Here is a 25,036-nt window from a genome sequence, read left to right as displayed (position 1 = left end):
TCCTATTTGTTCTCTCGCCCTCTGTCTACAACCATTATTTTTTGTCATATACTACACATATATTTAGTTAAAATATTTACACCGACGTCAATCCGGTGTATATCACTTAGACTGACGCCCCAGTAAATAGAATAAACCGGCGGCGTGATTTAATCAGGGATCTATACGAAGGGATAAGCATCCTAGGTTACATAACCAAACCGGAAGATGTATCCTATGTCTAGACAATAGGTGGATTAGCGGCCATTTTGTCTGCGACATGATTTTATTCACAGAGACCTACGTTACTGATTTTAATTTGACATTAAAAAAAACCAGTTGTTGCTTTAGTCGCTACTCGCGCTTCGCGAAACTCGTAAAGCACTTCACTTGCTAGATACAGGGTGTCCCAAAAAAAAGAGGCCCCTCATTGCGCCCTCTTTTTCTCCTATTTTTGAAAAGTTGATCAAATGTATTTTGGTATGCAAAGACTCCTTAAATCGTTAGCTTTAATAAACCGAAACAATTATTTCCATCGGCTCATAACTTTTGAAGATATGCCCTTTTAAAGAAATGTATCCGTTTTTCACTCTGTCCACGGAGAAGGTTTGCTACTTCAAAGATTGAAAAGTGCATATACCATGCATGAATATAAAACATTCCTCCATGATAACTTTATAAAATAACAACTTTATTTTAGGGAAAGTGCTTTACCGGTGGGCTTATGGGTTATGGATTTTGTTAAGTGTCATTAATTTGGGCGAAATTGATGTGGGACTGGACTTCTTTTGCTATACTTGCAATTACTTATGTTTTTCTCCGTTATTTTATGCCTTTTTGTTTTATTATGTTTATTACTTTCTTACTTTATTGTTTCTTCCTTTTTTTTATTGACAACATAAGTCATTTCTCTTTTTTGAATAAAAGGTAGCCCTGAAAAGGGCTGTTTAGTTTGTCTTTGGTTCTTTTGACGTGAGGTTTCTGTGCTGCTCTGCCCTCTACCTGGTTGCCTTCTTGACGAATACAGGTTTCAGCCCTAGTCCTCATTGCATCAATTGCGTTGCGTACCATCCTTGTGCGCCGGATACTTGCGAATGCAGCAGTAATAGGGGGTTGCGAAGATGTTTGAAGCTAGCTGGTGATCCTCGCTTATAGTGAATGCTTTCCCAAGCCTAATGCTATTATCTATCCATGTCATTAACCGTGTGTTTCGTTTAGATCTTTGATGTAGCCAAACCTCATCCGTGGACAGAGCGAAAAACGGGTACATTTCTTAAAGAGGGCATATCTTTAAAAATTGTGAGCCGATTGAAATAATTGTTTTGGTTTATTAAAACTAACGATTTAAGGTTTCTTTACATACCAAAATACATTTGATCAACTTTTCACAAACAGGAGAAAACGAGGGCGCAATGAGGGGCCTCTTTTTTTTGGGACACCCTGTAGGAACGGTTTATTGCAATGTGTTATGTTGTCATAAGATCCATACTGTGTAACTCAGTATATTTACATAAAATAGCATGTACAAGAGGAGCTACAAGAGATTTTAAGATTGTCAAAAGTAACACAATTAAGGCTATTTGGCACGATGTTATTTTGAATAAATGTGAAATGAAATGAAAAATGAGCTACTGCTGTAAGAGTAAGAGGAGCTACAGATAAATTTAGTTTTACACAAATTAACAAAAAAAAAAGTATTGCATTTTTTTTAACTTTAATTTGTTGCCTTTCTTAACAGTATATTGGTCACTTCTGAAAAGTGAGAACATGTTCTGTACAAGAAGAGCTTTAGGTAAATTTCGTTTCACAAAAGTATTCAATGGCTTTCCCGCCTCAATTTGTTGTCAATCTATATATCACACACTCCTTATTTGTTATCTCGCCCTCTGTCTACAACCATTATTTTTGTCATTTAAGAGCTTTGGTATGAGCGTATGTGTGACATGCAAGCACATCCGACATATCGAATTGCATTCTGAATACGAAGAATGACCTTCTGATTTCAAATCGCGATTTATGACAAATTATTGAAAATTGATATTATTGAAGATACCGGTATATACATTTTTCCCCAAAAGACCTAAATACGAAAGGTCAAAATTTTCAATTGATCGTCGGCTTTTCATCCCAGCTACATATACTTTAAGTACATATCATTAGATTTATAAAGTTTACTTCGAGGACTGTTAAGGGATCTGGAATGAGCGTTTTGAGCGTTTCGACAGTATTTTTATGGAACATGAGAGCACCTCAGACGTATCGAATTGCATTCTGAATACGAAGCATGTCTTTCTGATATCAAATAATTTTCATTTTTTGAAAATCACGATATAATACAAATTTTATGACAAATTATAAAAATTTGATATTTTTCAAATTTTGATATATAACAGTCCTCGAAGTAAATTTTATAAACCCAAATTTTTTTTGGTGTTTTGGGGAAAAAATCCATATCTTCAATACGAAAGGTCAAAATTTTCAATTGATCGCCACCTACATAATACTTCAAGTATAAATCATCAGATTTATAAAGTTTACTTCGAGTACTGTTAAGGGACCGTTCATTATTAACGCGGGAGGGGGCCGGGAAAACGTTGAGCTTTATGGGTGAAAAATACCTAACCCCCCCCCCTATTGCAATGAATCAATTTCACGTAACCCCCCTATCGAATCAAACAAAATCACATAACCCCCCCTTCAAGCAAACATCAATATTAATTCAGTCCGAGATTCAGTGGAATTTTGACATTGGGGGATGGGGTTTGAAAATATTTCTTGAAGTCATAGTGAATACAGCTCCTTTTGGCGACAAAATAAGTTAATTGTAATGCGCGAGAAGCGCGTGAAAAATTTTGTCATTTTGAAGCTAAACTGATGAAATATGTGTGCAAAAGTGGAATAAAATCATGCGAAGTGCACAAAAATTTGCAATTTTGGACTAAAATGGCCAAATATAAGGTTAATTTGGTCAGAAACCCACATATGCCTACAGGCCTCAGCATGGGGGGGGTGATAGTATGGACCAACCCTAGCCTTGGCAAAATATTGGGGGATTTACTGCCCCCCCCCCCCCCCTGGGATCTACGCCTATGCCAATAGATCTACTTTTGGTAAGAAAATTTATAGGTGTGTGCTTGCAGGTGGAGTCGTCATACATGTATGGTGAGGAGTGTCAGAGTGGTTTGTGTGTGTAGCATGTGACAGTGGCGTAGATTTCTTTTTTGACATTGGAGGGATGGGGTAGGCAAAAGAAAAAATTTCTTGAAGTATAATAGTGAATCCAGCACAATTTGGCCGTTGACTATGTTTATGGTACAAATGTGCGCGAAGCGCGCTATTTTTTGCCCTATTGAAGCTAAAATGGTGAAATATGGTGCAAAAAGGGAACAGATTTGTGCGAATAAGTCGATTAGACAATTATGTATGGTATGATTGATATTGTTACATATGCAAGACTTTCCAGGATACTTGGTATTAAGTAATAGTGAATGCCCGGAGTGAATGACTATTAAATTTCACATGACCCCCCTATCAGGAAAAATAAAATCACATAACCCCCCCTGTTTGTCAAAGTGAAAATCACATAACCCCCCTTACATTTTTCCCGGCCCCCCTCCCACATTAATAATGAGCGGTCCCTAAATATCAAAAATATCAATTTTTAATGATTTGCCATAAAATGTGTATTACATTGCGAATTTCAAAAAATTATTTGATATCAGAATGACATTCTTCGTATTTAGAATGTAATTCGATATGTCTGATGTGCTCTAATGTCCCACAATAAATACTGTCCAAACGTTCATACCCCTTCCCTTAAATATCAAAAATATCAAATTTTTAATTTTGCCACAAAATTTATCGCGAATTTCAAAAAATCTAAATTATTTCATATTCAGAATGCAATTCGATATTTCTGATGTGCCTCCATGTCCCACAAAAATACTGCCCAAACGCTCATACCCCGCCCCTTAATATACATATATTTTAGATATATGCAAGGACGTTGACTCGGCTAAGTCTATTATACTTCATGTTCGGTATTACTTGTCATGAAAGCTAAGATAATGGCGGTTTATCTATATATAACGGGTATATCAACATAAATATTAGTCACTTATATTATTACTTTTTATAAGCCACTCCCTCATTTCAAATATATAGTTTTGGTTTCTCTTTTGTTCAGAAATCAAAAATCAAGGGATTAAAAAGTAGAGCTGATCTGATCTGCAATCATAACACTATTATGCTGGGAGGACACAGTATAGGGTATATAACCAGAAGTATACAATAGCCTATTGTGCTAACATAATTATTATCATGATTGATATCGGAAATCTATCCCGCGGACGACAGTTGATGCTCTCTGTCGAAGGTAGGTGGCATGCATATTACACTCACGAGTTCTAGGCCTAGAAATCATATACATGCGCGTATACTGAAGGATGGGGTGGGGTGGGGAATTTGTTTGTTTGTATGAAACATAAACGATGCATGGAGATGATTTGATTATGAATTAGTTTATTATCCCCGGAAGCACAACCCATACCTTTTTAAGAGGGGCTCTCCTCCTATATAACCACCTCTTTCCTAAATTACCCCTTTCCCCTCCTCCTCCCCTACATTCGATATCTTCATCTCGAGCTCTCCTCCCCTTCTCTTTCACTTCCAATGCTCTCTCTCTCATATGTTTCTCTCTCTCCCGGCCCATATCCCCTTGCCCTCCAACCCCCCCCCCACACACACACACACACACACACAATCTTCTCCCTCTATCTTCTACTTTTTGCAGTAAAAAATGGTTCAGTAAAAGTCATTAGGTTATTAGAGGTCATGTAATGGCCTTCCATCGATTCTGGTACATGGGATTAAGGACATGAATCGATTTTGTTTATAGCACCTCTACAATTACAGTAGTGGCCCCTTCTGTAATGTCGAATGCAAATATTTCGATGGTCTATATATTTTTACAGTGAAATCAGCTTAGGCTATTTCGTAGTCTCAAGCCAATGCTTTCAAACTAAATCAATGCTTTCAAATGTAGACTGTTTTGTTCGACTTCTCTGCTCGTGAATATTGCACTGCGAAATTTAAACATTTCTTTTGTATGCTTAGATCAGGTAACTCGAAAATCCTGTAATTTTATTCGTCACACCACTTATAAGAAACTGAAACCAAAACCGAAACTACCTGTCACAAATATTTAGTTTTAAACAAAAGGTAGAAACAAAGAGTTCGATATCTTGTGATTCAAGTGGTTAGGCAGGACAATAGGAAACCACGTGACCAAAACCAAAACCAAAACTAAAACTATATATTTGAAATGAGGCACTGTGTGAATAGTAAACCACTTTGAAAGGACTTCCCATTGTTTCAATAGTTGCAATCATTTTATAAGTGCTTGTTAAGAAACCTCTGTATACAGCCCTTGGTAGTCCCCCGGGTCATCTCTCCCTGTCGTAATAACATAACCTTCATTGTCTAGAGCGCCCATAGGAATCTCATACGGTGCATTTATAGTATTATTGTGTTGGAACTCCGCTGATATAGCATTGGGATCTCGTGTCATGGGTGGCAGATGAGAAGAGTAGTAGGGGTCATTGTGTTCGTGATTTTGTTTCCTGAAATAAACAACAAATAGACGCAAACGATTATTGCTCTACTTTGCATTTTATCGTATTTTTATAATTATTTTGTTCAGAAGCACGAGTACCACTATGGCACTGTACACTACAATTTACTTAGTGCGCATCTTATCCAGCTGCACTGCGTCTTTGTGTGTTAACCCTAACTTTGCATTAAAAACATCAAACGCAAAGCAATTGCAAACACAATTATCCCACGTCATCCAATTACGTCATCCAAACACACATGAAGACAAGAAAACAATTGGTCAGTTAAGGTACATCCCGTTGCATGCTAATCTCTGTCATAGCACCCGCTGTGGTTCAAAACCGTTTCGAAAAAAAAAACACTTTTTCCTTCGTCATCTTCTTTCTTTCTTTCTTCTTTCCTTCTCTTTCGCCAAAAAGCACCTGAGGCGGGGCGTTTATAGGGTTAAATTAATGCATATTTTAACAACATTCCGGGAGATCATTAAAAGACCAGTGCATAATTATTATAATGTGTGGCTTCGCAAAAATTAACATAAATTGAACATACCTTTGACAATATATTGCAATAGCTACTACGGTAATTATCACTATTACTCCAAATCCTACACCTACAGCAATGACTACTATACTCGTTACGGAAATACCTTGAATTGAAAAGTATCGATAAAGTAGTCCATTACAATCATTTCATACGACGAACCGCGACAACGTTATTAAATAGGTGGAAGGAATTAACTAGGATACCATTTGCGCACGGGGCTACTCCAGTTGAAATCCATACACACCTTATGGAAGACATGTAAACATCTCCAAAAAACTAACTAACCTCCCTTAAATAATGCCCATTATTCAAAAGGGGGCTATTGTATTGCAAATCTGTAAAATGCGTTGGAAGTAGAATTTATTTTTGCGCATTTTGACACCTCATTTGATACGATATCCCAGAAAACAATAAAACACCGGTCAATTTAATAAAGTGAGGTCCAGATTTGAAAGTTGCACTTACATTTTTACAATACCAAAACACTCAGATATCATTACACAGATTTCCTTCCATTACACAGAATGCAAAATCAATAGAATTTACTGCAACTTTCAAATCTTGGGCTACATTGATTTTAATGTACTCTGTGACGTAAAAATTTAGTCAATCGCTACAAATGAGGTGTCAAAATGTGCAGAAATAAATTCTGCTTCCAACGCATTTTACAGATTTGTAATACAATCACCCGTTTTAGAAAAATGGCCATTATTTAAGGGGGGTTAGTTACTTTTTTTGAGATGTTTACTTAATCTTACACACGTTACCTGAATAGGTGACTCCATTTGAAATCTACACCCACTGTAGATTAATGGGTGTATGGATTTTAACTGGAATATCCCATTCTGAAACTTAATATTTTTTATTATTCGTATACCTTTTAGAATTTCAGTAGACATGGTAGACACGGTAGAAATGGTAGACATGGTAGACATGATAGACATTGAGGACATGGTAGACATGGTAGAGCAACTTGGAGATTGCCCAAGCCACGACCCGGTGCTGGAACAAAACAGTGTTTCGTCTCCGATAAGTTGAAATTCTTGCCGACAATACACCGTAATAACATCACCAGGTTCATACAAACTCTTCACTGGATCAACTGATCCATCTTGAGGCCTATCAATCGGTGGGCATCCTACAGAAGTAAAACAATCGAATCTTGCTGTATCGTTTATCTTCCATTTGTGTCATAATTCTGTATGACATATAAATATATAAATAATATTCAAAATATTTGCAATTATACACTTGTATTTAGGCTAAAAACTAAAAAAATTTGCAAAAATTGTATCTATCCATGGAAACTCCGACAAATGTGACACATCATCAAAACAGACCACTTCCCGGCAGAAATTAAACTGGAGATTTAAACACTAGGATAAACTGCTGGTTTTTAGCTTTAAAATGACAACTTACTTAAATCAGATACAGTAAAAATGTTTTATGTGACAAAACAAGCTCAAATTTCTTTCTATTTTTTTTACATTTTTGTTTTCATCTTCTTTTATTGTTATCTGCTAATAAAGCTAGCCACGAAGTGGTCGGTTTTGATGTGATGGGTCACAAATGGTCCCAGAAAACACTTGGAATTGCAAAATCGAGCCATTGCTAAAATCCAACGTTTTGAAGTAACAAATGATACAAATTAAAAAATCCCTAGTCATTTTCAGATCGAATGTCACAACAGACCCTGGTCTGTGTCGCCTTCTAATCTGGGCGTAGCCAGCTTTCTCGGTCGGGTGGGGCAAAATAGAAATTTGACGGGGAAAAATCCGGTTATATCATTTTGACCTAGTATTCGGTGGGATATATACTTATACTATAGCAGGGTTTTTTGAGAAACTGTGAAAAAGGATTTGATTTAGGACAATGTGTGCGTATACACTGTAAATCTAATGTGTTTAGGCTCTAAATGTCCAGCTTTAACACTTTTTAAACATGTACACCCTTTTTTCAAGAAATGATTGGTATTTTTGGAAACCCCTACTCCTAATCATCACAAATTCAAAATAAAATCAATACTGTATCTTTGGTTTACAAGTTATTGCACTTTTAAATTTGTATCTTAGCGAATGCTAGACACTTATACCCCACCCTAAACACCATGTTTAGCTTGTGTTTATTTTTAGATATCTTCGAAATGGGCCTGACTTGGTGTGTGCTCGCTCACGTCGGGCATAATCTGAGTGCGGTATTTGCTTGTTCCATGAGCAAACGACGCCTGGATAACCCGGAAGAAATTAGATATGCCTCTTGTGCATCGCAAATTGACCGAGACGGAGTGCTATATTTTGTCTTTTTGCAGTTGCGAAAATGTAAAAGCCACCAAATTAATTCACCATCTTTACAAAGTACGAAGATGGGTAATTTCACCGTGACCGTTTTTAATTGTTCCAACTTAAAGTGATGCGGTGAAGTTTATTTCAAGTATTTTAACATTTAAATTAAACTTTTTGAAGAAAATTATTGCACACAACATTATCGGTCTTACAGTTTTTGTCTTCAACGCCAAATATATATCTGTGTGTACTCCAAAAATCACATATCGTTGATATTAAAATACATTTTGTTGTATGTCAAAAATTACAGTATTAGTATAAGTCGAATTCATTTTATATTATTTGGTACTCGACATAACTAGCTATATTTTGTGCTTACCGGAACTATCATCGTTCAAAATCACCACGGCAACTTGGGACGGTATACCCAATTCACCATTGGTAGGATCCGAGAGGGACACATTGAATCTTTCCGTACTGCTTTCTATGTCACTGTCATTGATGATTGTCACATCGACAGTCTGTGTATCAACGTATTCACCAAAACCCAGAACTCGACCGCTGATTCCTTCGTAGTCTTGGCCTTCGACAGCATTGCCGCTTAGTTGAACTGTGCTAAATTCTATAATACAATGATTATAAACATGATGATTAGAATCTTATTTTCAGTTTCTTAATCAAACGTTTTTGTGTTTTACACATTAGTAAATATTCTAAAAATGCAAAAAATGACACGTGTTGTTTAGGATTTATACGTTTCTGAATGGCCCTTTAACTGATATGATCAGCCGCACTTTCTTGAGGGTAGAGTCTTTAGCCTATACTTGTTTGACATCACACGTGCATACTTCTTAAATGAGTTTGTTTAAAGGATCTAAAATGAGCGTTTATTGCGTTTCGACAGTATTTTTTGTGGGACATGAGAGCACCTAGGACCTGTCGAATTGCATTCTGAATACGACGCATGTCTTTCTGATATCTAATAATTTTCATTTTTTGAAAATCACAATATAATACAAATTTTATGACAAATTATAAAAATTTGATATTTTTCACATTTTTGATATATAACAGTCCTCGAAGTAAATTATATAAATCTAATGATATATTCTTAAAGTGTATGTAGCAGGGAGGAAAAGCCGACGGTCAATTGAAAATTTTGACCTTTCATATTGAAGATATGGATTTTTTCCCAAAACGACCTAATTTTTTTTGGTGTTTTGGGGAAAAAAATCCATATCTTCAATACGAAAGGTCGAAATTTTCAATTGATCGTCGGCTTTTCATCCCACCTACATACACTTTAAGTATAAATCATCAGATTTATAAAGTTTACTTCAAGTACTGTTAAATATCAAAAATATCGATTTTTAATGATTTGCCATAAAATGTGTATTAAATTGCGAATTTCAAAAATCAAAATTATTTGATATCAGAATGACATTCTTCGTATTCAGAATGCAATTCGATATGTCTTATGTGCTCTGATGTCCCAAAATAAATACTGTCCAAACGTTCATACCCCAGCCCTTAAACAGTCGGTTCATGTCAATCATAAAAACTTCTATAAGTTTGCTGGCTTGTATAAAGAAAACAAGGGGTCCAATTATTTGACAGTCATTTTCAGTGGCGTATCAGGGTCAGGGTCGAGGGGGCAAATACAAAACAATTCCCGGTGGGCATGACTTTGTGTTTACGAGTCAAGAATGTCCTCGGTGTGTCCATGTGTTGTCATGTCAAGTGCTCAAGAAGTCGGTAACACCGAAGAAGTGTAAAACGGTTGCACTGCGAGGACGTTAAGCTACAGAGGAGGTAGTGGCGCATTTTTCGCCGTTTAACGAGGTCTCCGTAGCAAGGACGTGTGTTTAGGTCCTCGTTAAGCAACAAGTCCTTAGTGTGTGGGGTGCGTGTGCATTACATTACTTCCGAGGACCACACTGCTTCGGACCCCCGGTTTGGGACCGTAAAATAAGAAATAGGGAATTCTTATTCTTGTGCCCTGATACAAAGGCTTTTCCAGGTATATATTCCCGACACAACGACAGCTGCAATAATATTCATAACAATTGTATTTGCTCTGGTCGAAATGTACCTTTCAGTTTTCCGCAAAAGACAAACAGTCCTTCACAGTTATTCAATCTGATTAGAGTACTGCGTCCTTTCAATGACTTACTAACACTAGCAGCATTTGGAAGATAACCGCGTCTTTTGACAGTAAACTGGGCAGTTCCAATGTCTTCGGTCACATATGTGTCACTGTTGTCCGTATCGATGTAAAATTGCGCTGTAGAAGTTGGAATGAATATATAGCAAAAAGATGAATTGATCAAAGTGATAGAAATATAGAGGCGGTAACGTTACCCAAGGACTTTTCCCCGGTTTTTTCTCTTCGTGTATTATTTCATGCTCTCCCCCGCAATTAAAGATCCTTCCGCCATTTTCCTTCGTCAAAATTGAGATTTTGGTATCAGAAGAAAGTTTATATTTTTCTCATTATCCCAGTGATTTTTAACGCCCAAGATTGTTTTTGGTTTAAATGATGTGAACAAAAATGTAGTGATTTGTGGTAATCACACCGAAAGTGTAGGCTTATGTAATATCCTAAGTCTATGGGGCATTGTTGTTGGTTATTCATGTTCTTGCTTCACATATCAAACCGCTGGAGCATTACAATTCAAAATTTGGAAACATATTGTTTCAATGGTAAGCCTCAATCTAAGATAGAAAACAGAACATGACTTAATGTTTGCAGCAAATTTTCCAAAACAATTTGCGAATGTTATTAACCCTAACCGTACCGTGTACTACAAAATACTACTTGATATATGTGACCGTCCATGAGCCGTAAATTCCTCCCCCGGTCAATTTTGTTTTATTTAGAGAATAAAAAATAAACATCATAAACTTAAAATGGTATATCATTTGACTTCAAACGATATCCAGAAGCGCGGTTATGGTTTGTTAAACTTTGCTCCTTCAACAAAATTATATCTTTTTACGTTTTTACATGTGTCTCTTTTTCCACATTGCTGGCAATAAATATCAAACAGTCATAATTGGCGGTCATTTCAAATCATCCCCAAGTCACCGAGGTTTAAGAAAGTTATCTCATTGTTAATTGTTGGTTATGCATACCTGTACAAAATACAATGCCTGGTAACCCACCACTTGAACAGGATTTAGCAAAAGCAAACAAAGACCAGAGCTATTAAAAGTTCTATAGCCATCTAAGGTAAAAGCTTATTATCCACTTCAACAATAGGATTATTGATTAGTTTTTGACTATCAAAATAAGACATATGTCGGGCCAGCTTAAGTTACCGATGAATACGACCTTCGTACACATTTTACACCGTAACTCAGAATACAATTTAGGGAATTTACGGCTCATTTGTGCTGCCGGGTCACATATGCGCTGTTCGTGCGTGCATCCCACGTAGGTGATATATAGGCCGGGTTCGAATCCCACCCAGAGCAAACAATTTCTTTCTTTGTTTTCTCTCTTTATTCCTTCCTTCTTTCCCTTCCCGTGGCCAAAAAGCCCTTAGGCCGTTAGGTTAAGGTTTTATACCCGTCATATGACCGGACATTCTGTAAAACGTTTTGTGTTTGCTGGTCGCAACTCCCGAACTCCCGAGTGATATCGCTTGTCACGTGACTACATCAGCCAATTCATTGCCTACTAACTGGATCTATTATTTTGCTGATTAATTTACTGTTCGCAATCATTCCCTTTCTGAGGTGAACAATGATTATTGACAGTAATGGATGTTCACAAAATGTATTTTGGGCATTTTACCGGGATTGGTATTATCGACTACTTCTATTTATAAAAGAGCAGGCACCTAGCTTATTTTCGTTAAACCAAGTATGCTGAATTTAATTTTTATTTGTCTGTCAATCAGTATTTTGAGACAGTGACACTCGGAAGACCGCACAATGGGCCCACATCTTCGTACAGGGGCACAAATAAATTTATTTCAATAACACTTTCAAACATGTTAAATTATTCGTCTGGTGCCAAAGGTTTCAGAAAACGAATAGTTTGCATTATCTGCCATGTCTGGTTTGTATGCTACACAGCACAGAGTTAAAAATTTACAGTTGGATCAATGGCTTTTGTATTTTCTGAACTTATCATCGCAAACAGCGGAAATTATCCTTTTCCTGAATCCCTTCAACTCGAGCAATAGTTTCCCTCGATTTTTACAAAAAAACAAACAAACAAAAAACCAAGTTTAACTTGTAACCCCTGCACAACATGCAAATGGACCTTGGACCTGTTGAGATTCATAACTTGGTAACTATTCTTGTCCTAAGCGCACAAATGTTACATTTTTGTGATCCTTAGGACCATGAAGAATAATTTGATACTTTTCCGAATGAATTTGAATTAGATGTTTTACTTTTGCAGCTTGTATGATCCTATACGGGCATTTTGGGTGTCCTTTTTCTAGCGTTGAGGGGTTCAAGTAGCTTCAAGTATTATAGCTATTAAGCAGACAAAATATTCGAGTTTAGCATACCTGAATTAACAAAAATAAGTTGGGTGCCAGCTTTTATGCAAACTTGCCTAACTAGCACATTATTTTTAAAACCCCGCAAAAGCGACGAGCGACGCATTGCAAAATTCTGCAATTGCCCATCACTTTTCTTTTCAAAAGCGATGCTTCACAATCGCTTAGTGTACATTCAGCTTAAGCATTATGGGGCTTTCCTGCGCATTTAAATTTACTAAAATTATGCATATCGTTAAACAGAATGATGAATAAAGATAAGAAAACATTTCAACTTAATATTATATTACTTACAGTCATTGTCTACAATAGTGACTTGGGATTGAGACAACCCGACAGATCCGGTAAACCCAGCTATGACGGAAAGCGTCATTTTGAACACCTCCCCGATAGGCTCGTACTTAGAGTCATCATTAATGACGATGGTGGCAGATTGGATAGTTTCTGTTCCCGTGAAGTCTACCTTGATATCACTTGTATCATAGTCTTCTGCAGTCGCTGGATTACCTGTGCCACCGTTGCTCATGCGAAGACATGCGGGGTTTTAAAAAAAGGTCATTTTAAGATTGAAAAGTAATAGGAAACCAACTGAATTTTACCATCCCATTATATACTCCTACACATGTTCACATAAGGGCTCTCAAAATTATTTGATATCAGGGACATTCTTCGTATTCAAAATGCAATTTGATATGTCTGATTTGCTCTCATGTCCCACAAAAATACTGTCCAAACGCTCATACTAGAGACCTTAAGGAATTCCCGGAGAACACAATTATAGGTCTTCTGTTAAGTAAGATCATCCAAGATTTTGAAGGGGCATATTCGACTAGTATTGAAGACTCTGGCTTAGATATATCAGCCTTCAGCATGACTGCTGCCTGATCATGGCAGACTATCACCGAGGTTATCACCCATCTTAATACATGTATCATGGATCACTATTTCCATTGAACATTTAACAGGTTTATTGATGAAGGTCGCGAAAGTACCAGGGTAATGAAACCTAGAATGAAATAAGGCTCCAAGTGAGAGAAGGCAAATTTGTTTTAAAAAATCAACGCAACAAACTGAGTGTAGGTTAAATACTACTAATTAGAGCTGGGCAGTACTTGAAATAAGAGATGGACCATTTTCTGGCATGGCATCTAAAAAAGATGCTTGAAAAACACTGAAAATACCAAGCTGTATGGCCAAAATGTGCAGATTTTAGAATAATATGCAGAAATGACGTATTTTCTACCACTAATTTACAGTTTTGAAGAAAGGTTTCCCAAACTCATCCGCTGTACATCGATTTTCCCATCAAGCTGGTGTGCTCCTATGTGATCCTAAAAACTGTAGCATTGTAGTCTGTACACGTCAATGATTTAAAACAAGAAAAAGTCCGCCCAGTATGTGAATGGGGAAAGTTCGCCATGTGTTTTTACCAGACAGACTCTCGGGCCGACTCGCGCCATCGTCGTGCTATCCATAATATTGATAATAATACATATAAACAAGGTAAAACTACTTGCAAACATGTTTTTAAAGTTAGGTGGTATCAGTATTACTCATACCACTTTTTATGTCCTAAACCATAATCCCACGAAGCTTTAAATAAAGTTCACTTTACAGCCCTACATTTATTAACTTACATTCCACCCCTCCAGTAAATACAGTAGGGCTATACTCCCCAGAAAAGAATAACTGCCGTTTGCATTGAAAATGTTATTGTAGGCAGGAAACAATAGGGCAAACACTCTTGAATGTATACTCACGAACACATCCTGTACCGGTCCCTACTCTGGAGACGTAAACAGTGAGTTCTCCGCTATCAGTACCCTCGCGAATTTCGTATGCAACATTCTCTATTGAGTACACTGGATCTGTAAATAGATCAAAATACAAATAAAATAAGAATGAACAAATTCATAAATATATACTGCTATGAACATAACGTGATCGTCAGTGAATAGATTCATCAGCATGATCAGGTTTGTTCAAATCAAATGTCACTTTTTGCTTAACAACAACAGTAAGTTTACTTACTAATGAGATCTGAGCATCTGAAAGAAGAACAATATGTGAGGCGCTCTTAAATACTGTGGCTATCCCGATTGCGCCATGGATCAAGTAAAGCAAACAAAAATGCATCAATAAATCAAAGCTACTGATAAATCTAGGGCTAGAAAAGAGGTCATAAGAATAAGGACAAGTGCACGGAGATAGTAGTGCTCCCTTATGTGAATGGGATTTCAGAACGAGTCGCAGAATTTTTATGGAGAACAAAATCGACACCGCAATGAAACCTCAAACCCTCACAACAATCCCACCCAACAGACAAGATAGAGAAGCTAAAGACAAGCAATACGAGGGTCATTCACAAATTTCTTCATCCACCCTCATATCTCGGCTTCTAACCTAACCCAGGTGATGTAAAATTAAACCTTACTGTTTGGTTATAAAGTCTGCACAAAGAGTTACGCAGCTGTTATGAATACGCCTATAGCTTCAGAACTAATAATTGTTTTGCGCACAATTTCAGCATAGAGAGAAGGGTGATTTATACCCAAATTTAAAAGTTGCAGTTTACAGCGATCAATGGTTATTACGCAGCATTGTGGCACGCAATATCCCTCAATATCTTCGCGGTGACTTCAAATCAAGACAAATAGCTGCAACCATTCGGGTATTTTTCTTTAAAAACAATGCTGTGTTGTTAATATTGAACAAAACTGGACGAATGGGGTATCAAAAAGACTGACATTGAAAAATCCGTTAATAATATTTAGCTAGTATCCGTGTACTTTTTTTGTCTTTAATATGATGCTCTTTTACATTAAAAAGCGTTATGGTGCCCAGTTTAATGTGAGGCATATGAAGCATGTGGCAGTACGAAGTACACAGCCTCTAAATATGGGCAACTCGTGCAGGTCTTCAATGGCAGGTTCCATGCGGGATCTACGCACATATGCTGGATGGGATGGACGTTTTTCTGCTGGCTGTGATCACCAACAGAGGTACTGGGCAGCCTTCGGCATCGATGACGGCGCTACGAGGTATCGGAGCTACGTGCCTCTGCTCTCGCTGACGCGCCCGTTGTCCAGTTGGACATCACAATCCGAGGGAAGTGATCAAGTTCTACTCCGAAGGACGAGCTTCTGTAAATAGTTCATTTGCACAATTGCAAATGAAAATGGGTAGAGCCATAATGGATTATCTTATTACAGCCATAATATGTGATTTGCTCCACAGGACGCCCTCAGTTTGCAACTTTTATCATGATCGTAATACCAAATGGTGTACTAAAATACTATGTGAAAGACTGAAGTGCTTTAATTACAGTAATTTGATTTTTTTATTATTAAATCTAGAGATCTCCGGTTTTATTCCGAGTTCACTGATCGAGTGATGGCTAACACGTCTAGGGCATGTGCACTGCCGTTCATGTTCATCAATGACGTATAAACTGTGTGCATATCGTTATTCGTCTTACGTCTTAAGGTAAAGAGTGAATGACCAAAAAGTGCTCTAAAAAGTGGAAGTGGTAACTACCGTCCTACCAGATAACTTTTGTATTTTTTGAAAGTATGGGTCCTGACCATCTCCCAGATATAAAATTGTCGAAAATATCTGTAGGTGAACATGTTCAAATAACGTCATCAATGTTTATGAAATGGATGTGTGTCATGGTTGACCTTTAAATTAACTCAAAATGTCTGACAAAATGATGAAATAAAGATACTTCGAGTATTGTGTGTTAAAACTTTTTATTTTGGGCGGCCATTTTGATGACATCATTTAAGCATGTTCCCCACAGATATTTTGGGCAATTTTATATCTGGGAGATTGTCAGGACCCATACTTTCATAAATGTCAAATTAGTTGGTAGGACTGCAGTTGAACTTCACCAACAAAATTCAGGTTCAATCTGCTAGCCTATTATTTATACGTCCCAGCTGCGTGAAGCTCCGCTCAATAATAATAATAATAATAGATGTACGATCGGCGAACTAATACACGCATTATAGGTGCTAGAATGAAATAACAATTTTCTTAATGTTTTGTTTGGCTTGGAATTAAAAGGGGACAAGGTGATCAGTGAAAACTAACATTTAAATAGGATTATATTCTTTATGCAAATCATATACGGTATTATTGAGCTCCAAATGGTTTTTGGTAGGTATTATACAATTATAACATACCGAAACATGTTATCTCCATTGTTCAGTGGCCTGTAATTTTGTGTAACTATAGAGATGTTCCTTTTTGAACGTAGTGTTGCTTTTGCCCGTTTTACTATTCAAAGTTATGTCAGAGAAGAGTGATTTGGAATAGTTAGATGGGCGTCATAAATCACTTCCTCTAAAATACGTTATTCAAAACGTGTTGTAATAGCCAAAAACCTTCAAATCTTGTTGCAGTCATGTTACTGTTAGGCTTACCTTCAGGAGAAGTAAAAGGATGCGGTGATGCTGTAACGACATTATCTGAAGGAAGAAAATGACAATCAGCTATTTCAAAGTCTTCGTCATTGCAAAAACGAAAATCTCAAAACCTTTCCTGGTGGAGAGGGAGTGACGAAATAGAAACGTTATTTAAAACGGGTTGTAATAGCTCAAAAATACCCTCAAATATTGTTGCAGTCATGTTACTGTTAGGCTTACCTTCAGGAGAAGTAAAAGGATGTGGTGATGCTGTAACGATATTATCTGAAGAAACAAAATGAAAATCATCTATCTATGTAAGAATTATTCAGTCTTCAGCCAATTAAAAACAAAAGTGGATGACATCATTGCAAACATCATTGCGATGTTAGCTGTAATAAAGGATCATTTTCATATAGAAAATGTGACAATTGGTGTAATTTGTTGCAGCACCCTCTTTGTTTCCAAAATGCAGAGTATCATTATGATACCACTTTTTTTTTTAATTTAGTTTATGTAGAAATCACTGTTTAGTAAAACCTATAAATTGATATCTAAATACCTGATACTACTGTAGCTGAAACCGAATAAGTAGAATTGAAAGATTGCATTGGAGCAAATGCATAATCTACCGTTGCATCGGTTAAGGCTCCGAGTGGTTTCGAAGAGAACTGACTACTACTAGCATTGTGGTCAAGATATATTCCATGGCCACACGAGGAAGTAGCTGAAAGGCAATTCACTAAACCAAGAATATCTCCTGCTTCAACTGCAATACGAGACAATTCTGGTACGTCGTATTCATTAGCCATACCGAGTGTCACAGATCCCATCGTTAGGAACATCGTTTAGGAGCTCGTTTTGGTGGGAACATTTTGGAGAATCTTGCATGACAAAAAAACTGTTTTCTTAAATTATCGATAACTTGATTACGGGAACGTTAATTTAGACATCTATGTACCTACATTATTTCTCACCTTTCTGGCCTTTGCGGTTTCATACTCCCGGAGTGTCGGGGATCATTATCCCCGAGTTACAACGCGATTGGAGCAACTTTACAAATTGCATTATGGGTAAATAACCACTTCACATGCATTATGGGTAGGCTTACACAACCACTTCCATACCCTTACCAACAGACAGAAAGGACAAATCTCTACCATTCGCAGACCATTCGGACAAGGTTTGAAATTCAAAAATAATTTGCAGCAATGAATTCTGGGTAGACATTACGGTGCATGCATGTGTTACTTGACCTATTCTCTAGTGACTGCTAGAGGTATGTGTTACTTGAACTACTGACCTTGGTTTGGCTACCAACCCTACATGTATACACAGACCGATATAGATACAGACAGACAGAAAGCTCCTTGTTAGTGGTTAGATGTGGAAATACCACTTTTGGAAATACCTATAAATTGATATCTAAAAGTAAAAATACTCATACCTGATACTATTGTAGCTGAAACGGAAAAAGTAAGATTGACATATTGTGTTGCAACAAATGTGTAATCTACTGTTGCATCGGTTATGGTTCCGAGTGGTTTGTAAGAGAACTGACGACTACTAGCATTGTGGTCAAGATATATTCCATGGCCACACGTGGAAGTAGCTGAAAGGCAATTCACTAAACCGAGAACATCTCCTGCTTCAACTGCAATACGAGACAATTCTGGTACTTCGTATTCATTAGCCATACCAAGTGTCACAGATTCCCGAGGAATATCATTAACACCGACGACTTTGTACTCGCCTCCGATTGGTCGAAGAACTAATAGTTTGATAGCATGCGCTAGTAATGGATAAAACTTCCATGTTGTTAGAAGTCCATTACACGATATTTCGTCAGTCTGGAACACATAAATATTTACGTTCGAGCCACCTAATTGCAATCCTGTGTTACGACGCACAATGATATCTGGTCCACGGAAACACTCTGCAACATGAGAAATATGTTTGATAAAATCAAGTAATTTAATATGATCGATACACTTTATCTTGTTTCGAATCAGTAAGAAATTTCAGTTAAATAATATTATCTTAAAAACTAATTTTTAGATTTCCCACCAAATGTGTATAAATAAATCGCCAGCTAGATTGATAACCTGCAACAGACATGCTTTCGTTAGTCTTTTTTTTTTCTGCTTTGAGACGACACTGGAGAGTAACTCATTTTGGGTATATTTTCGTCAATTGTGTAATCATGTAAAAGTAAAATATATAGTGTCCTTCTTGCGTAACTTGTCTTCTCGAATATAAAACTAGGCTATACGTACACAAATCAGAAAGTTATAGTTGCACATTTTAATGATTTGAGTAAAAATGGAGATTAGGGTTAGACTAAGAAACATAAAAAACGTATTAAAAAATATAAAATTGTTACTTTAAACCAGGTTTTCTCAGCAAATAAATCTCGCAGTAAGAGAAATGTTGGTGGGTTGGATGTAGCTTTACATTATTTTTTGTATATTTATGCAAATGGTTAGAATCCGTTTGAAAACCCTTCGTTTATATCCTTTTTACGCACCATGTTCATCAGATCAAAAACGGGTTCCATGTTGTTGTTTTTGTTTTCAAATATGCGCCCCGTATAAAACCACGCCAAGTGATCGTATTCTCATTTTTTTGGTATTGTGCATCTATACGATAACGTTGAGCGAGAGGGGTGAATGGTGGATGTCGATACGATAAAGTGGAGCAAGAGGGATGAATGGGGGGTATCGATGCGATAACGTGGAGCGAGAGGGTTGAATGGGGGATATTATGATAAAGTGGAGAGGGGTGAATGGGGGTATCAATGCGTTTAAGTGGAGCAAGAGGGGTGAATGGGTGATATCGATGCGATAAAGTGGAGCGAGAGTGGTTAATGGGGGATATCGATACGATAAAGTGGAGCGAGAGGGGTGAATTGGGGGATAGTACGATAAAGTGGAGCGAGATGGGTGAATGGGGGATATCGATATGATAAAGTGGAGCGAGAGGGGTGAATGGGGATATCTATGTGATACAGTGAAGCGACAGTGGTTAATGAGGGATATCGATGCCATAAAGTGGAACGAGAGGGATGAATGGGGGATACAATAACGATAAAGTGGAGCGAGATGAAACTGCAAAATTCAATTTTAAAAACCTTTTCTCAAAGTCGCACCTCCACGCCCTCCACAACCTCCCACATTCTTCAACTTCGACATACACGCAAATATCACAAGGCTGTACCTACCCTGTCGTTTCCAAAACGAAATACCCTCAGCCCCTAAAACGCTCCACAACAGGCAGCTCAACCCGATTAAAACGTACCAAACAGCTACTTTCTGCCTCCATACACAAAGTATGTTCTACAAATTGATGGCATGGTTTTTGTTAAAGGCTTAAAAGTAATACCTGTTATATATTCCATAGGTTCCCGTGTGGTTGGATCTTGTGCTGAAAGTGAAATAAAATCAAAAAAGTAAGTGTTAAAATTAACAAAGGGCATTTTGGTTACAATGATATATGGTCATTACAATCATGCTGATTATATAAAGAAAATAATCATTATTTTCATTGGATTTGCCTTGTTGAAAGTGAGCTTCGCGTGGGGCAACTATTTTACTGGTTGTCAAATGTTGACAGTTGGTAACAACAACAAAGCCACTGATTTATATAGCGCCATTACATGAGATCATCGCTGACCAATTGCCAAAGACACACCTTATAACATAACAACATTGAGCTTTCAGCTCAATAAAGGCACGGACATTACCCAGCAAACACAAAACGTTTTCGATATCATTCGCAAAAGGTTATAAAAGGTTGTCAGAAAACGTTTAAATGTCGGGTTATATAAAGGGTACATTAATGGTATAAAACGTTTAACATTTGTTGGTAATTTACTGCACAGCAAACACAAATGTTTTACAGAAAACATTTAAATGTCGGGTTATATAAACGGTATCAAAACGTTTTAATAACATTCCAAAAACATTTTGAAAACTTGGTACAAATCATTCTAAACAGAATGTTATTTTGGGGTTGAAAAAATATTTTGCAAAAAATGTTTGCCCAAAATATTTACAATAACGTTTTTAAAATGTTTTCACGACCTTTATATAACCCGACATTTAATGTTATTAAAACGTTTTGTAAAAAACATGTTAAGAACATTTCTGTGTTTGCTGGGTGCAAATATTTTAACATAATGTTATTTAAGTGTTGACAAAATATTTGGCCAAAAATGTTTGCAAAAATAGTTTACAATGACATTTTTCGAAAACATTTTTAAAATATTGTTGTAGTGTGTTTTCATACAAAACTTTTTAAAACGATTTCACGACCTTTATATAACCCGACATTTTAATGTTATTAAAACGTTTTTACCAAAACCAAAACCCAAAATATAACTTCTTTAAAACGTTTTAAAAACGTTTTTGTGTTTGCTGGGTAATCATCTACCCGAGTATCCTGTAGGTAGACAGAGGCAATTAGCAGTACGTTCCTAGCTTGTCCAGGGGAATTCAAGCTACAATCAACGAATGTAATAGTTGGCACACCTTGACAATATGTTGGAACTTTTCATTGCCGCTCTGATAGTTAAGTGAAATTAGTATAACTTTGTTTGATGAGAAGTACATACCTTCTCCTTTCCCCTTCAATCCCCCATTCCCCCTCAATCAATGCTGGGGAGACTGGAGAGCCCAATGGAAAAAGTGCTTTCATCAACATTGAACTGGGGGAGAGGGGTGGCGATTTACATTTAGTATGCCCGAGTGTGCCAACATTAATTTCTTTGATTGTCCGAGGCGAATGTAAAATATTTCATATACATTTCGTTTTTGTCTCATAACTCAAAAACGGAATGCCGCATGAGCTTCATATTTCACACAATTTGGGAGTGGATTATAGGCCTTTGAATTATAATAAATTTGTAAATAAAGAAATTTGTTTATTTAGGAAGTGGTCACAAAAATCCTCCCCTATGCTAAATTAAACACATTTTGTGATGGATGTAAACTGCATCTAAAATTGGTTTTTGGTCCATACCTTTCAAACAAAAGCACGTATTACGACCAAATTTGACACATTTTGTTATGATGATATGTTTCCACTTCTATCAAATGTACAGTACGATATTCATTCAATTACGGGAAACACAATGTAAATATGTAGCACACCATGTAAAGCTATGTGAAAACCGACGAAGGCCAAATAAACTGCATAATGGTGACATTTTGCATTTTAGTTGGAAAAAAGAGTTTGACAACACAGAAAAAAGGACTACGAACAAAATACTAGGGTTTGTTAATGGTATTAATCATTGAGAGAATAGCGTTGAACTCTATCAAGAAGAGATAAAAAAAATTACCGGGGTTCGAACCCGGTACCTCCAGATCATGGACCACATACCACACCACTGGACTATTATGTGCAACTGTGATAAAGACTTGAATCATTGTACTTTGCCAATTGACTCGGTAACCCACGATATATATTCATATTGTGCACAGAAACACCTCAAAATATAATGCTTACAGCTTAGAGAACTAATCATGAAATTCGTGTAGGTCAGGTTATAAAAAAGCCAATTTCTTTATCAACAATTTTATTAAGATTCCAAAGCATATGATATACTCCCATATTACCATATGCCCAATGGAAAAAGTGCTTTCATCAATATTGAACTGGGGGAGAGGGGTGGCGATTTACATTTAGTATGCCCGAGTGTGCCAACATTAATTTCTTTGATTGTAGCTCGATTTTTCTACAAAACAGAATTATAACATTATACATTTTCTTATATCAACAATGCCAAAGCTCCTGCAAAATGATCTGAACTGGGTGTCACAAAACATGACTAAGAAAGCTTTCTAGACATAAAACAGAAACAAAATCTCTCACATCTGTGGTAAACGTGCAAGATTTAACATTACTAATCATGACCAATTTGGCCAAAACCATGGAAATTTCATCTCATTTTAATATTTAATATTATGTGTATAGCCGTGAACTGAAACAAGTCACGGGTAAATAAGGTCACTCATCCATATTTCTATTTGATAGCGTATCATATCTGATGAAATTCCTATACATGTGCATCATCAAACTCTACGCCTGCTTCAGAATCCGTGTAAGTTAAATTGTGCATTTCAAATTGCACATTTTGGGACCAAGAGATAACACATGCAATACATGTAATCGCAATCACTAACAAAGAAACACATTGACAACAGGTTACGCTGCATTTAGCACTAGCTACTAGTACTATTAAACTTAACATTCGTTAACTTACAGCTTACAGCTACGGCAGTAATCACCAACACATGCAGCAAACATTGAATCCTCGTCATTGTTTCAATTAGCAATGTCTAATATTGCAGGTAAGGGCTTAGAACAATTCGCAAGATTTTGTCAATGACATACATTCAACTGGTAGTCTGTACAAGGAAGTTCCGTCTTTGGCTTTATATATGCATGCATAGCCAACTACACTTGACTTAGTCACAATATGGCATGGATCATCGATTTCATTCACAATCTCTAAACTTGGTCTGCGTTTACCTTTTAATGACACCAAGGTCAAACCTACATACAATTGAACAATTTGCAATAGTTTTTAAGTTCAGTCAGATTCAGCAGCTCAAGGGAATTAAATTATCTCACTCTTTTAAATAAGTATTATGTCCAATCACTTGAAGTCAAGTTGAAAAACATTTTACATATTATTTTATGAGATTTTACTTAATTATTATGGTGTTCTATTTTAACACACAAGCTGTGTAAAATAATAATATAACAAAAGAAATGGTAAATGCTTGACAAAACCAATTTTAACTCGCTACAATATTTTGTCCTACGCATCGGAGGACTTCATCAGGCATGACTGATCTGGTCATCTGATCCACTTGAGACTGGTTTCCGGTGCTGCTTAGACTCATTCCTAGTCTTTAAAAGTGGGTCGTAAACGTGGCTTAGGAAGTATGTGCCCTCCTCTCTGTTTAAGGTCTTACTCCCCCGTCTTCTTATCTCCGTGGCTTCTCGAACTTCTCTTAGACTTCCTGTCATGCTCCCGCCCAAGGATATTTGATTCATCCCAATTTATTACATGGTTGGCCCGTGCAACATGATCAGATATTGCTGATTTAGTCTGTTCCTTTTCTGATACCTTGCGTTCAGAGCGGGTGTATTTTTTGCTAGTGGCCTTATTGACTTCAGCTTTGTGTTCAGCCATTCTAGTTCCAAACATGCGCGAAGTTTCGCCAACATAAGTCTGATCACAATTTTTGCATCCAATTTCGTAGATGCAATTGCCCGTTTTTTTCCTTGTCTCGTTTATCCTTTGGGTGGACTAAAATGTCTTCTCTCTCTTCTCTCTTCAGTGGTCTTACTTTTCTTTGGGCTTGGTTTATTGGCGTTTTGAATTTTGTTTTGCATTTGATCTTTCACTTTGTCCATCGTCCATTTCGGGTAGCCACGGTTTTAAGGGCTGTACGAATATGCTCTTCTTCTTTGATTTTATTTCTGTTTCTTTGACGACAGAGTTCATACGATCAAAAGAGTTCTGATCACTCCCATTTTTTGATGGAGAGGATGCTCTGAACTAAAATCAAGGTACTGATCAGTATGGGTGGGCTTTCTGTACACAAACAGTTTTAAGGATCCGTTGGGTTTTCTGATTATAAGAGTTTCCAAGAAAGGGATTTCGCCCTCTTTCTCTTCT

The 25,036-nt window shown here is 36.9% G+C and overlaps 2 protein-coding genes across 2 annotated transcripts; both read right to left on the bottom strand.

The window, feature by feature from the left end:
* Positions 1-5,314: 5,314 nt before the first annotated feature.
* Positions 5,315-14,344, bottom strand: LOC140167366 (uncharacterized). Its single transcript, XM_072190675.1, has 6 exons — positions 13,229-14,344; positions 10,591-10,701; positions 8,797-9,039; positions 7,013-7,273; positions 6,142-6,238; positions 5,315-5,600 (listed from the first exon to the last, which is right to left on the bottom strand). Exons 1-6 carry the CDS (start codon positions 13,458-13,460, stop codon positions 5,384-5,386), a joined length of 1,161 nt encoding a protein of 386 aa, XP_072046776.1. The 5' UTR covers positions 13,461-14,344; the 3' UTR covers positions 5,315-5,383.
* Positions 14,345-14,445: 101 nt separating this feature from the next.
* Positions 14,446-23,715, bottom strand: LOC140168655 (uncharacterized). The gene is made up of 6 exons (XM_072192070.1): positions 23,609-23,715; positions 20,725-20,766; positions 18,791-19,279; positions 17,584-17,628; positions 17,362-17,406; positions 14,446-14,796 (listed from the first exon to the last, which is right to left on the bottom strand). Exons 1-6 carry the CDS (start codon positions 23,664-23,666, stop codon positions 14,645-14,647), a joined length of 831 nt encoding a protein of 276 aa, XP_072048171.1. The 5' UTR covers positions 23,667-23,715; the 3' UTR covers positions 14,446-14,644.
* Positions 23,716-25,036: the final 1,321 nt, after the last annotated feature.

This window comes from Amphiura filiformis, chromosome 13 (genome assembly GCF_039555335.1).
Source record: "Amphiura filiformis chromosome 13, Afil_fr2py, whole genome shotgun sequence".
NCBI lineage: Eukaryota > Metazoa > Echinodermata > Ophiuroidea > Amphilepidida > Amphiuridae > Amphiura > Amphiura filiformis.
Note: the sequence above shows the minus strand (reverse complement) of the source record. Positions and strands in the feature narration are given on the sequence as shown.

What these genes read in the sequence shown, in the direction of transcription:
- LOC140168655 (XM_072192070.1), bottom strand. Translation starts at nt 23,666, where the DNA reads ATGACGAGGATTCAATGTTTGCTGCATGTGTTGGTGATTACTGCCGTA. An exon ending in ACCTATGGAATATATAACAG is followed by an intron (nt 19,280 to 20,724) that starts GTATTACTTTTA and finishes CTCATGTTGCAG; the next exon opens with AGTGTTTCCGTGGACCAGAT. An exon ending in TCCTTTTACTTCTCCTGAAG is followed by an intron (nt 14,797 to 17,361) that starts GTAAGCCTAACA and finishes TTACAGATCCAG; the next exon opens with TGTACTCAATAGAGAATGTT.
- LOC140167366 (XM_072190675.1), bottom strand. Translation starts at nt 13,460, where the DNA reads ATGAGCAACGGTGGCACAGGTAATCCAGCGACTGCAGAAGACTATGAT. An exon ending in TCCAAATGCTGCTAGTGTTA is followed by an intron (nt 9,040 to 10,590) that starts GTAAGTCATTGA and finishes ATTGTATTATAG; the next exon opens with AATTTAGCACAGTTCAACTA. An exon ending in ATTGCAATATATTGTCAAAG is followed by an intron (nt 5,601 to 6,141) that starts GTATGTTCAATT and finishes TGTTTATTTCAG; the next exon opens with GAAACAAAATCACGAACACA.